Below are 13,565 nucleotides of genomic sequence, written 5' to 3'. Positions count from 1 at the left end.
CCATCAACATCACTACCACCTCAACATCTTCATTATCACCTCCACCACCAAGAGCACCACCTCTGCCACCATCAAAAAAGTATACAAGTAGGGGCGCCTGGGTGGCTCAGTCGGTTAAGCGGCCGACTTCGGCTCAGGTCACGATCTCGTGGTTCACGAGTTCAAGCCCCATGTCGGGCTCTGTGCTGACAGCTCAGAGCCTGGAGCCTGCTTCAGATTCTGTGTTTCTGTCTCTCTCTGCCCCTCTCCTGTTCACCCTCTGTCTCTATCAAAAAAAAAAAAGAAAAGAAAAAAAGTATACAAGTAAGCCTTGTTTTAACTAATCTCAAAAGTGTGTATAAAGTCTGAGCTAATATAATGAACAAATTAGGGGATTTGCTTTTCCAAATTATTCAATCTACAGCAACCTTAAGTAGTTGCTTCCCTAGTATTTTTTTATATGTGCATTGGTTTACAAACTTTTTTTTTTTTTTTTAAATTTTAGAGAGAGAAAGCATGAGATGGGGAGAGGAGCAGAGGGAGAAAGAGAAAGAATCTTAAGTAGACTTCATGCTCAGCACAGAGCCCGATGCAGGGCTCGATCCCATGACCCTGGGATCATGACATGAGCCAAAATCAAGAGTCAGACGCTCAACCGACTGAGCCACCCAGGCACCCCAGTTTACAAACATTTTAACTGTCCAGATCTCTTTAGGAATATACTTATTTTAAGAAGCAAGGCACATCACAGACAGGATTTTCATGCTGAGAAAGAGGACAAGCATAATGAGCTGAAAAGGCCTTTTTCCTTATTCATTAAATTATTGAGAAGAGTTTTGGAGTGCCTGGGTGGCTCAGTCAGTTTGGTGTCCAACTTCGGCTCAGGTCACGATCTTGAGGTCCATGGGTTGAAGCCCCGTGTAGGGCTCTGTGCTGACAGCTCGGAGCCTGGAGCCTTCTTTGGATTTTGTGCTTCCCTCTCTCTCTGCCCCTCTCCTGCTTGCGCTGTCTCTCTCAAATACACATTAAAAAAAAAATTATTGAGAAGAGTTTTTTGGCACACACAAATCTACTCAACATTAAGCAGTTTTAGTTACTTGGTCATAAATCAGTGACTATAAAGGTGGAAGTTAATTCTATCAATAGTAGTCCTATACATAAATAGTAACTTATATATAAAAATGATTCATATATTTATATACTTACACTTACATATTTTATGTGAATCATGTATTTGTATACACAAATATACAATACTTATAAATGTGATCAATGTATACTGCTATTATAAATATCCTTCCCTAATTATGAAACTTGGGTTAGAGACCGAAGTAGACTGTAAAAACGATTACAAATTCCTCGCATCCTTGCATGTACATCCCTTGCTTGCTACATACTGCGCTACTCTTCTTATCAAGGAGAGTCTATTTCCCCACTCCTTGACTCTTGACTCTGGGTTGGTAGTGTGACTTCCTTTGTTGTTGGGATATTAACAAATGTGCCACAAACAGAGGCTTGAAAAATGCACGCACTTTGGGGTTTGCCCTCTCTTACTGATTTGGGAACCCTGCCACACCACCGTATGATCTAATCTGGGTTGGCCTCCTGGACAATAACAGATCATGTGGAGCAGAGATGAGCTAGTCTAGCTCAGGCCCCTGTGAGATAGATCAGCTCACCAAATCACCAGATATATTAAAGACCATCCTAGACCATCCAGCCCCAGCTGAGCTGGGCAAGGCCAAAAGAGCCACTAAGTCAACAGACCAGAGCCTCATGAGATATAATAAAGTGTTTATTGTTTTAAGCCATGAAATTTTGTGGTGGTTATACAGCAAAAGTGAACTGATACAAGAACCATACATTACTGAGTTTATTGGAGCCACAGTTGCCCCAAATATGATTTTTCATTTTCTTCCAATTCTAAGAGCTCTGATTCTCTTTCAGTATTAAGCTTCTTTTCTCAGTATGGTCTTTACAGAAGAAAGAGGGTGGGGAATAAAGGTAGAAAAAATGAGGCATGATGTTAAGAGTGAGGAGGAACAGATATGAATTATAGAGGTGATGGTGACACCAAAAAGAGAGGTTGCTACAACTCATACAGTGGTGGCTAACTTCCTGGGAGAAGGTCACTCTACAAAATCGGAATCTCTATGAAACTCCCTGGCACTGACCCCAGATGTCCCTATGTTCAATTGCAAACACACATTCTAAAATTCCCCTTCTGTTCCCTTCCTTAGTTCCTCTCAAATCTTTTTCACGATCCCAAATATGGCTTTCTATTTTGGTAGTTAGAATTTTTTTGGCTATAAGTGACAGAAACCAAATTTGATCTTCAAAGTCCAGATCATCCTTAAGCTTTAGGCGAGATTGAATTCAGTTGCTCAAATGATGTCCTCAGGGAACTGTCTCTCTGTCTCTGTCTCTAGGTTCTGCTTTCCTCTGTGCTAGCTTCATTGTATCCCTTAATCCCAGACCTATTTTGTAGGTCCTAGAGTTGAGTGGTGACAACTGTCAGTTATGTCTCCTCATCTTTGGGAGACCGAACCTTCCTCCCCTTCCCCACCAGTTACCCTAATCACATGAAAGGCACCAAGAGTCATCCAATTTTCCAAGTCAAAAACTTGGAAGTTATCCCAGACTTCTCTGTTGGTCCCCACCTCTAATAGATCTGAAAGCCAAGTCATTTCTACCCCACCTGTGTCTTTGGAATTGGTTTTCCCTCTCCACGGCCACTGCTACTGTGCGTTGTCATGCACTGTTACCCTGTCATGGAAGAAGAAAGTTTCTTCCTAACCAGTCTTTGTTTTGCTTCCTACAAACCATCCTCCATGCCTAGAGGAATCTATAAAAAATGTAAATTTGAGTGTAGCATTCCCTGCTGAAAAAGTTTGGTTATGGGGGTACCTGGCTGGCTCAGTAGAGCATGTGACTCTTGATCTCAGGGTTGTGAGTTGGAGCCCCATGTTTGGTGTAGAGATTACCTAAAAAATAAAATCTTAAGAAAAAAAAAAAGTTTGGTTATGTAACTTGTGTAAACTGCTTTATAAAACTGGGGTACAAACATGATCCCACTGGTGATTTTTCCAATCACTTGAACCCCTTGCTGCTTGGTTGGTAGAGAGCCTAGTTAATTTGGATGGAGTTCCCTAGAAACAGAGCCTGAGCTAGGGGTAAGTGTTGTTATTTTAGGGGCCTCTGCTCCCTGCCACTTGGGCTGTGGCTATGCTCACTGTAACTCAGTCTGCCTGCCAGTCTATACTACAGTCTTGGGCAGGAGATTGGGAATTGGTGTCTTTCCTCCTAAGAGGCCCAGAGCCCCCCACTCAAACTGCTGTACCCAGTGACAAATTCTGCCTACGTGGGGTCTCAAAGAGGGGCCTTAATCCAGTCATAAAAGATTCATGCAGAGGTCAAAGACACAAATGCCTGTAGGAGCCTGGAGCTTGACAGATAAGGCAGAGGCCACCCAAAACAATCAGTTGTTACCATGCAGGAATTTGGCACTCACAGTTGCTACACCTTTGGATCTTTTCAGGAGCCACAAATCTTAATTTTTAAGTGAAACATTCTGATTTTAAGCTGTTAGCTTAATTTTAATTTTAATTTTTTTTTATTTTTTTTATTTAAAAAAAATTTTTTTTTCAACATTTATTTATTTTTGGGACAGAGAGAGACAGAGCATGAACGGGGGAGGGGCAGAGAGAGAGGGAGACACAGAATCGGAAACAGGCTCCAGGCTCTGAGCCATCAGCCCAGAGCCTGACGCGGGGCTCGAACTCCCGGACCGCGAGATCGTGACCTGGCTGAAGTCTGACGCTTAACCGACTGCGCCACCCAGGCGCCCCTAATTTTAATTTTTAAGCAGGAGAATCAAAACATGTCTAGGGCCTTATCTGGCCCTGGAGCTATCAGTTTGTGAATGCGGTTTTATGCCCTAAATCCTAGAACAATGAATGCCCACTTGTCTCACATTTGCATAACTATGGGGCCACTGCAAAGAATTGGGGCTGACAAAGATCAACTGTGAACCAGCTACAAAAGGTTCCCTGACTTCAACACGGTCTAAAGTCCTTTAGTGTGGCCTACGTGGCCTCCCTGACCTGGCTCCTAGCCTTCTTTGGGACTTGTTACTCCCGCATTTCCCCACATGTCTCACACCTCAGGGCCTCTGTGTTCACTGGGCTATTCCAGAGGCCCTTACTTCGAGTTATCTAATCAACACTCACACCCTCCTTCAAGATCGGATTCAAGCACCCCCTTTCTCTGGACAGCCTTCCTTCCCCCAACTTCTGCTTTCTTCCTGGCTTACTCCAGGTTTTAGAGGGGTACCCCACTGCCCTAACGTTTTCTTTACAGGCCTGTTGTCCCACCCGACCTAACCCCTAGAGGGCGGGACCCTGGGTTTCGTTCCTCACCTCTGTATCCTCATTGCCTCATAGACTACCCACACTTTTAAGTGCAGATTGGAGGAATGGGCCTCGAATTTGAAAAATAATGAGCCTAACCATTTTCTTTCACACGCCAGAAACCCATTGGCAAAGAACTGGTAACTTTTGAGAAAAATTGAAACTTCTTTAAGAGAAGACTGGAGGGAACCCTCTGCATACTTTCATTTTTAAAATGACCACACATTTGTAAAATATTTGTTGCAAAGAAATAAGTGTTTATACTTCCTCAGCTTTGGACATAACTGAGTTCTATGAATTCTAGAACTGGAGAACAGCTGAACTGACTCCTTGCATTAGTTCCCCCCCCCCCCCGTCTCAACCCCACCGAACCTCAAAAGTCCCAGGGCTCTTACTGTCAGGACTGTTGGCTGCCTCGGAGGAGAGACGGAACCAGCTGCTCTAGAATGAAACAGTACTTCTACAGAGACGGCGGCCTACGTTAGGAGAGCGAGCAGCCACAGTCGAAAGACCCTTTGAATTCGCTCTGAAATCGACTGAGGCTGGTAGAGGTGTAAACTGAAACTCCAGAGGCTAACCCTAAGCGGTTACATTTTCTCGACCAAAAGGTTTCCCAGCCCTGTCACTCATTCCCTGCTTTCTCTCCCTCCCCAACGCGCACACACAATTTTGGTGGACCGCTGCACTTGACATTGAGCCTGTCTCCTACCTGCAGTAGGACACCTCGGGGAGCCGCGAGGCTGGCGTTTCATTCATAATATATGACCTCAAGGGAGGAGGGAGACAGGGACAAGAGCCTTTCATCTCTGTTACTTAAAATCCCAGCAGCGCGACCGAAAAGGAAAATGAGCTGGGAGTGAGCGGCATCGGGGCAAGTATGGCACGATAACGGTACGAGCGAGCGCGTCAGAGGCCCGCCCGCCGGCTATTTATACTGCGGGGATTATGCAATCTGGCTCCAGCCATTCATGCCCGGACTGGGACGCCCCGCGCCGCTGGGGGGGGGGGGGCATCATTCCCGGGCTCCGGGTCAGTTTCTAAGTTTGCATCATCCCCTTCATTACGAGAGCTTGGGTTTCCATTCCTGCCGGCCGGTCTTGGGGGAGACAGCTGGGCTACAAACTCACTTGGCACACGCGACCGCTTACTTAAACATAGTAAAGGCACCGGGACGCCGAGGCGCGGCCGAGTGGCGCTCGGGGCTGGGCTCAGGGCAGACCGGAAGGAACTGATAAACCCAGCGCTAATGATACCTGCTCCCTCCCCCGTCGGAAGTGTCCTCCTAGCGCCGGTCATTGAGAAATACCGAAGGGGCAGAACGGGGGTGAGGTGAGGACAGGCCTGGGCGCAGCTGCGCGCGCCTCGCGGGGCGGGGAGCGAGCCCGCCGCGGCAGTGGGGCCTTCTGCCGGGCGGGTCGGGCGGTACAAACCTTAGGGCACAGCAGAGTCCTCTCCAAGTCACCCCCGCCCCGCGCGCGCCCCCGGCGGGGCTGGAGGGAGTGGTTTACCAGATCCCACCAGCAACCCCACCCGGGGAAGATCTACACTCTCTCCTACCGGACCCCGGTAGGAGAGAAGGGGCGAAGGACGCGAACGAGAGAGCGGATCGCCCAGAAAGATAAAATGTCCGCTTCTCCCGGCGCCAGTGCAGGGCAGTAGGGAGCGGGGGCTGCGGCCGGCTTCCGAGTGAAACCAGACCTGCGGGTCTACTGAGCATGCCCATCCAGTGGCCTCCGAGGGTCGCTCCGGTTCCGCGCTCCGGGCTTTCTCCGCGGCCGGCGGAAGGACCCGAGTGAGGGGGGGTGTGGGGGAAATGGTGCTTCCCTGCCCCGGACTCGGGCTTGAGGGGTGGGTAGGTGGGGGTCCTCCTGGGGGCTCCTCTGGGTGTGCGTCAAGCTGTGAGAAGACCGACTCTACTTTTGAAGCTGTACGATCTCACTCTGAGTCGACACCCATGAATTGATCGTGTTCAGAGCTATCTGCCCCGTTTTGCTGGTTATGGGGGAGAGACACGGATGTGGGTATTTAGCTTTCAGTAACGTTATTAAGTTAAAGTCCTAAATCCCTAGTATTCTAGTAACAATTCTACAGACTTGGGTAACACCCTGCTATTCAGATCAATAAACACATCTGAGTTATTCGCCCAATACTGCCATTTATTTTACGGAGCTGCAGGAGTCAGTAATTGATGGGGAGGACCTGCTAGGAACATTTCCATCAAAAAGTCCTTTTGGGTGACGAACAAGGAAGAAGAGAACTGGAAGAATTTCTTTACAGGAACATGACGGACCGTGAGTGAAGGGGGGTGGCATTTGGTAATACAATTGGCTAGAGAGAAGAAAGGGTTGCCACTGATCTATTTGCAGTGTGCTGCTTATTAACACACTACCTTCACTGTGTAGCCATTTATTCTTCCCAGCAATCCTACCTTGTGGTATTATCCTGACCCTACAGATGCCGAACCCAAAGCTCAGAGAACTGGAATCTGGCATCAGGGTATCCAAGTGGGGACCTGGTGACTCCTGGACTTTAGAATGTTTTCCTTTGCTCCTCTGGCTGCCTGGTCTGCCATCTGGGCCATTCACTGCTATTAGCAGGGAACTGGATTAATGAGTGGTGATGACACCAATTCACTTGCCTACCTGCAGAAATTAATTCATCTCACCTGCCACCTTGCCATTTGGGTACTCTGAAAGTGGAGGGTGGAGCCATAGAGATGCCCATTGGATGGATACTTCTGACATGGACAAATGTCTGTTCCTGGAAGTTCAGGAATGACTGAGTGGGATCTCTTTCAGCACCTCCAGGAGAAAAGCAATGCCCAAAGGTGAGAACTGGATAGATGCCTTAGCCTTATGGGGATTTAGAGAACAAGGAGATCCTCCTTTGTTCAGTGCTTTCTCATAGACTGTCAATGGCCCCCAAACCTGAGAAAGACAAGATTGGCCTTGTTAGCCCTGTTTATGAAGAAACTGAAGAATTGCTAAGTCTTACTCAAGGTTTCAGGGCTGCTAGGAAATAAACAGAACCCAAGCATTCCTCCCGTCTAGTTCTCTTTTCAGCACTACATACCAGCACTCAGCATCAAAGGTGGGTGAACACCAATCCACGTCCACAAAGATCATGGCTGTGATAAGCATGAACCTAGGTAAACCACTTGACTCAAGGTGATACTCTTACTATCTTTGGAACACTTATAGCTCTCCAAATGCATGTATATACCCCTTACGTATACTAACTATATTTGAGACATATATTTAATCTCTTAATTTGTTCCATGGTTGCCATTTACTTAAAACCTCTGCATGTTTTCTTGGTACATTCAGGAGGATGGAAAAGTCTACTGTGCTTGAAGAGTAGGAAGGAGCGGGGGCTGTATCTCTTGCTCTCTAGCAAGACCCTCAGAAGGAAATACTGAACAGCTACGTAATTTGTGGGACCCACTGCAAAGTAAAAATATTGAGCCCCTGCTCCAACACTATAAATAATTTCAAAATTGCAACAGGAGAGGGGTGGCTCAGTTGGTTAAGCATCTGACTTCGGCTTAGGTCAGGGTCTCTGGGTTTGTGGGTTTGAGCCCCACATCAGGCTCTGTGCTGACAGCTTGGGAGCCTGGAGCCTGCTTGGGATCCTGTGTCTCCTTCTCTCTCTGCCCTTCCCCGCTCACACTCTGTCTCTCTCTCTCTCAAAAGTAAGTAAACATTAAGAGAAAAAAAACAAAAAACAGCAACAGCGGACACTCAAACCAAGTAAAGATCCCTGTGTAACTGGACAGGTTACATGCCAAGGAAGCCAGTCCTGTCCGTTGCCCAGAAAGTGCTGCTTTGGAGAGCATGGGCCCACCCAGCCCCATGGTCCCAGGACAAGGCAAGAAAAATCATTTAAAGACAAAGGTGTGTGTGTGGGGGGGGGGGGGGATGGATCCAGAAGCTCTCCATCGCCCCATCTGTGCCAAAGCCCACGGGGCTGGTAACCTCTGGCCCAGTAACTACGGCCTTCAAGGGCCTGGGACAAGGGGCATCCTCAACCAACATTAGAGAGGTTTACTAAATAATTTTTAAAATGTATTTGGGCTTACCTTTTAACCCGAGGAAGTCCATCATTTGTACTGAAATGCAAACGTTTCTGGGCTGTGCTGTGTTGGATTTACTTTTTTTTTTTTTTAATGTACAAATAACGATTCCTCAAAAACGCCCGTTCCGCTAGCAAGACAAAGATCACAAGATTCACGTGAAATTGAGAAAAAGGCCTCTGCCATTCAGAACCCCGCAAAAAGCACCTGTGCCGCCCCCACCCTCCTGCTCCACGGTTAGGGGCACTTGGTCCTCTGAGCCCGAGCACCCCTCGGCGCCTCCCCTGATCTCCGCGTCTTCGCCCCCGCCCCCCACTATTTTTAATCCAGGGGTTTAGATCGAGGGAGGGAACCAAACTGGAGCCAGATGTGTGCGAGTCCCCGGCTCCCGCCTCCTCCCTATTCTCGGGCATCTTAAAACCCGGAACGTGAGAGAAAAAGGATCCGGAGCTAGACAGACGCCGCACAAACAACTCCGCTCCGCTGCTCCTCCGGGAGTGGAAGCCAGTAGGGAGGGGGAAAGGAAGCCGGGCATGCTCAGTAGGCGGGACAAAGTTGTTTTTTTTTTTTCTCTCCTTTTTTTTTTTTTTTTTTTTTTCTTTCGGTCGCAAGTAGGAAGCTTTTTGCACTCCACCACCTCTGGCCGCTGGGAAGACGTCATCGCTTCCGCCCTACTTCCTCCTCCTGTTGGCGGCGGTGAGAATCCAATATGGAGTAAATCGGTAGAGTCGAGAGATGGGGCTCGGACGGGGCGCCCTGCACCGCCTCCCAGGCGCACCTCCCCCGGCTGCCGACCGCTCCCCGGAACCGTGATTGGCCCGGCCCCCGGGGGCGACCCCGGACCGAGCCCCCACCCCCGGCCGGCCCTCCTCTCCTCCTCCTCTCAGCAGTCCCCGCCGCTCCACGGCGCGCTTGTTTTTCTCCTCCTCTCCCCCACCGCCGTCCCCTGCCCAAATCTCTCCCCTTCTGCCCGCAGCCTAGCCCCCAGAGCCCCTCCTGCCTCGCCCGCGGCGCTACGGCGCTCACTCCTCCGGCAGCCTGCCTTTGCACCCCTTCCCCAAACCTCACCTCGCGCTCCTGTCGCCCAGCTTCCCCTTCTGCCTTCTGCGGCGCCCCCTTCATCTCTTGCGGCTCCCCCTCCCCAACCAAATCAGGCGATCTCCGGAGATGTGAAGAAGGGGGGTGAACGGACAGGAAGATGAAGGGAGCAAAGCTGCCCGCCGCGGGACAGGCGTCTAGGTGAACAGGAAAATGACCGAAGAAACACACCCGGACGAGTAAGTTTGGCCGCGGGGTGGGAAGAGGGTGCCCGGCGGGGGCAGCGTGGGGGCCGGGGCTGAGGACGCAGGCGGGGACGCTGGTTGGGTGAACTTGGCGTGGGGTGCAGCGACTCGCTGGCCTGTGGGCTTCGGGATGCAAGATTTCTACCCTTGTTGAAGTGAGGAGGGGGCAAAGACTGCTGCGGTCCGGCGGGGGTGCGCCTTGGGTCGGCCGGCTGGTGGCCGCGGCGGGGGCCAAGGGCGAGCGGGTGACCTCGGGGCGGTCCCCGCTCCTTCTCCGGAGACTCACAAACACCCCCTCCCCCCCGAAATCTTTGGCGGCCGGAGCCCAAGACCTGACACCCCCGCTCCGGGTTCCTGGGGTCGGTGGGTTTTCACTTGGTGACTTTGTGACTCCTGCCCCGCCGCTCGCCCCCTTCCTCCCGGGTCCCTTAGGGAGCCCACTGGGGCCCAGGCTCCGCCATTTCGTTTTCTTGAATCGCTCTCATTTGCATACCACATTTTCATTCATAAAAACACGGCGGAGCGAGGAGAGGACTGGGCGCGGACTGCGCGGGGGTCTGCGTGAGCCCGGATCCCCCGGCGGGTCATCGCGCCGGAGCCGCCCGAGGGGTCCCGCGGCGCGTGTGAGCGTGTGTGCACACGCTTGTGGGCTCGGGACAGGCGCCCCGCGGGGTCCGGGCAGCTCGGGGGCGGATCCGAGTCGTGTGCGGCGGGGGCGGGCGGGAGCGTGCGGGACAACGTGCTGCGGGCCTGTGTGTGTGTGTGTGTGTGTGTGTGTGTTCGTGCGTGTGTGTGTTCGTGTGTGTGTGTGTGTGTGTTCGTGTGTGTGGGTTCGTGTATGTGTGTGTGTGGGTTCGTGTGTGGGTTTGTGTGTGTGTGTGCGCGCGTGCACAGGCATTCGTGCCCGGCACGCGAGCCCAAGGGGAACAATGCTCGGGACACTACGCTGGAGGGGCTCCGGGTCTAACCCACCGCCCTCCTCGGGATGGGTGCCTTTTTTTCCCAGCCGCAGGCCAAGGTGAGGCTCCCTGCAGCCTTGCGGTCGCGAAATCGCGTTTGTCTTTCTCCCACCCCCGTCCGAGGCGTTGCCAATCGCCGGAGAAGCGGAGGCCGGGCTCCTGGGCCCGGCGCCTGAGGTCGTCGGTTTCGGGTCCGAGTGGTCACCGCACGGTGGCTGTTGCCGCTGCTCAGTGGCTGTGCCCGCCACCAGCCACTTTTTTTTTTTTTTTTTTTTTGTGAATAAGACGCTCTCCTTTATTGTCACATGATATCCTTCCCCTCCTCCCCTGCACATTCATAAATCCGGAGACTGCCTCGGCTCCTTTCATTCAGAGCTGCCATTAGCCAAGGTAGCAGTGGAGCTGGCTTGGGCGTAAAGAGACGGTTGGCAGCCGTGAGGACGCGCCCTGGGGGGAGGCCCAGAGCTTGTCTTCGGGGAAATAGGGGCTTCGGGTAGCTGCTCTCCGGGGTCTTTTGCCCCTGCAAGCATTGAGAGTGCGGGGAGGGGAAGTGACCCAGGGTTGGATGATGGGGAGGGCTTTTCTTGCAGCAGGTGACAGAATGTTGTGCTCTACTCTTAAGAATCTACTTCACTTTTTTTTTTTTTTTTAATGCCCCTTTATCCTTTGGTGTCTGCTGTTGCCAGGCTGGGCGGCTGGGCAGGAGGGGGTGTTGAGAGGGTTGGTGTTTGGGAAAGGGAATTTCCTTCCTGTGGTCCCCAGAGATATTTGCAGTAACCCCTGGTTTGCCAGACACCCGCAGCTAGAGAGCATCCCGCCTTGTGTGCCTGTCGCTGCCCTCCCACCACCTATGCCGGTGTTTCTATTTTAGGTATTTTGCTTTGTCTTCATAGACTTCTTGAAACGGTAAAATGAAAAAAGTTGCGCTTGTAGGGCTGAAATATGGAGGGGAAGAAATATGCTGCTGGGCCTTCCTCCCTTTGGGACTTGACTAATGAACAAGTATTTTTCTGGGTCTTCGTTTGTCCTTGCACACAAATAGCAGTAGTAGCAGGGAGGGACCATTGCCTTGCAACCTCTGGACTTGGGGATTATTGTTGGAGATTGGTTCTACTTGCCCTGCATTGGGTTCCTTGGCTCCATCTCTTGGGAATACTGGCCCGGATTCTCCCTTTTCACCGGAGCATATCAGCTTTGCATCCTACCCCATCTTATATCCAAAGCAAAAGGATTTTGGGTGGAATCACCAGCAAGAAATGACTATCTCTATTTTCTGCTTTCAGAGCAGCTTAGCATGGAACTGGCTGCCCCCACTGCTGTCAGAAGCCCAGTTAAGACAGTGGGTATTTGAGGACAGGTTCTGGTTTCAGTTAGAGAAGCAGAAAGCTGTGGTACCTTAGCCCACTGCAGAAGTGGCCTTCCCGGGATTACTTTTAATGCAATGACCTTGGCCTGAGACATGAAATGTAAGCCTGTAAGAAAACAGGCTTCATGGGCTATAAACTGCCATTTGTGGACACTGTCCATTATATTCTTCAAGTTCTTAATGTAATGACCCATCTGAAAAATTCCTTTTAAATGTTAATGCCTGGAAGAAGGTATCTCTCTGGGTTACAGAGCTTTGCTGTGATTGCTTTTTTGTTGTTGTGGGGTTCTGTCTGGAAGCTCCAAGCTAAAATCATTGCTTGATTACAGTAGTCATAGTAGCCTAAGTTTTTGCTAGATTTATTTACCTCTCCCCTGTATGAATTTTGATCTTTTATTTTCTCTTCAAATGGCTTTATGTTTGAGTTCCCGCAGATACCTGTTAGAAGTAGACGAGGAGTGTTACATATAAAGAGAATTGGTGACCTCAAACTGGAGACTTATGGGAGATATATTTATGCTTTAGGTAAAATAGATTTTCTTGATAGTCCATATATATTTGAGGTTTTTCTTAAGTGATACAGATAAATGTCACATTTAGCATCACAGTACAATAAGTCAGAATCTTGCAAGTGGCAAAATTGTGCCTAATTTTAAAAAATAATAAATGTTTTGTCTTCTAATGCTCCTTTCCATGTGATTTAAAACTCTGCTAGTAAATATATGGTAGTTCAGGAAAGCTTGTCTGCTCTTTTTGCCGATTGCCCTAAAAAATAGCTTCCATATAGAAAATACTATGACCACTCTCTGATCCCACTCCATCTAGAAATGCATGTTAAGGTTTATAATTCCACAGACTTTTTTTTTATAATTCAAAAGTAAAAAGCATCGAAAAACTATTGAAAGTGATCTTTTGTACATAAGAGTGGAAACATTTTTTAAATCATGTGCAGTTTGTCTATCTTTAAAGCATTTGATTATGGCCATGAATGGTTTGGAAATTCATAGACAAAATGAAGAAACCCTTCTCAAGCAAGCTTAACTCAGGAGACATGGGTGCTCTTTAGCTATTTTGTTCCTCTCATAAACTCTTCTCTGAAACACATATCTCACTGAGAATGGACTTGTAGCTTTGTCCTTAGTCCTGTTTTTCCTAATATTGAAAGGTCTCCCCTTAAAAAAAACTTAAATATTTTTGCTGAACCATTTCAAAGAAATTAGACATCAGAACACCTTATGTCTAGATACTTTAGCTTTCCAAAAGATGAGGATGCTCTTCCGAAGCCTCAATACTATCACACTTTACAAAATTAAGAATCATTCCCTGTTGTCTTTAACATTCAGCCTAATTGATTGAAAAATGTCTTTTACAACTGCCATTTCAGCCAGGTGCCAGTTAAAGATCCTGAGTTAAATGCATTTAATTTATACTTAAGGCTCAAGGCTCAGCCATTTGCTCACTTTTTGATCAAAGGCAAGTTACTTACATATCACCTTG

At 49.2% G+C, this 13,565-nt stretch overlaps 1 protein-coding gene across 1 annotated transcript in view; it reads left to right on the top strand.

The window, feature by feature from the left end:
* Positions 1 to 9,163: 9,163 nt before the first annotated feature.
* Positions 9,164 to 13,565, top strand: part of SPRED2 (sprouty related EVH1 domain containing 2) — a 113,362-nt gene continuing 108,960 nt past the window's right edge. The window contains exon 1 of the mRNA XM_047067729.1: positions 9,164 to 9,737. Coding sequence (XP_046923685.1) covers positions 9,712 to 9,737 — 26 coding nt within the window. The 5' untranslated portion in view covers positions 9,164 to 9,711. The remainder of the gene's footprint in view (positions 9,738 to 13,565) is intronic.

The sequence above is a fragment of the Lynx rufus genome, unplaced genomic scaffold, assembly GCF_022079265.1.
Source record: "Lynx rufus isolate CCGP_SWC_20201006 ecotype Redwood Valley unplaced genomic scaffold, mLynRuf1.p SCAF_8, whole genome shotgun sequence".
In the NCBI taxonomy this organism is placed as follows: Eukaryota; Metazoa; Chordata; class Mammalia; order Carnivora; family Felidae; genus Lynx; species Lynx rufus.
The sequence above is the reverse complement of the archived record's forward strand: the minus strand, read 5'-3'. Positions and strand labels throughout refer to the sequence as shown.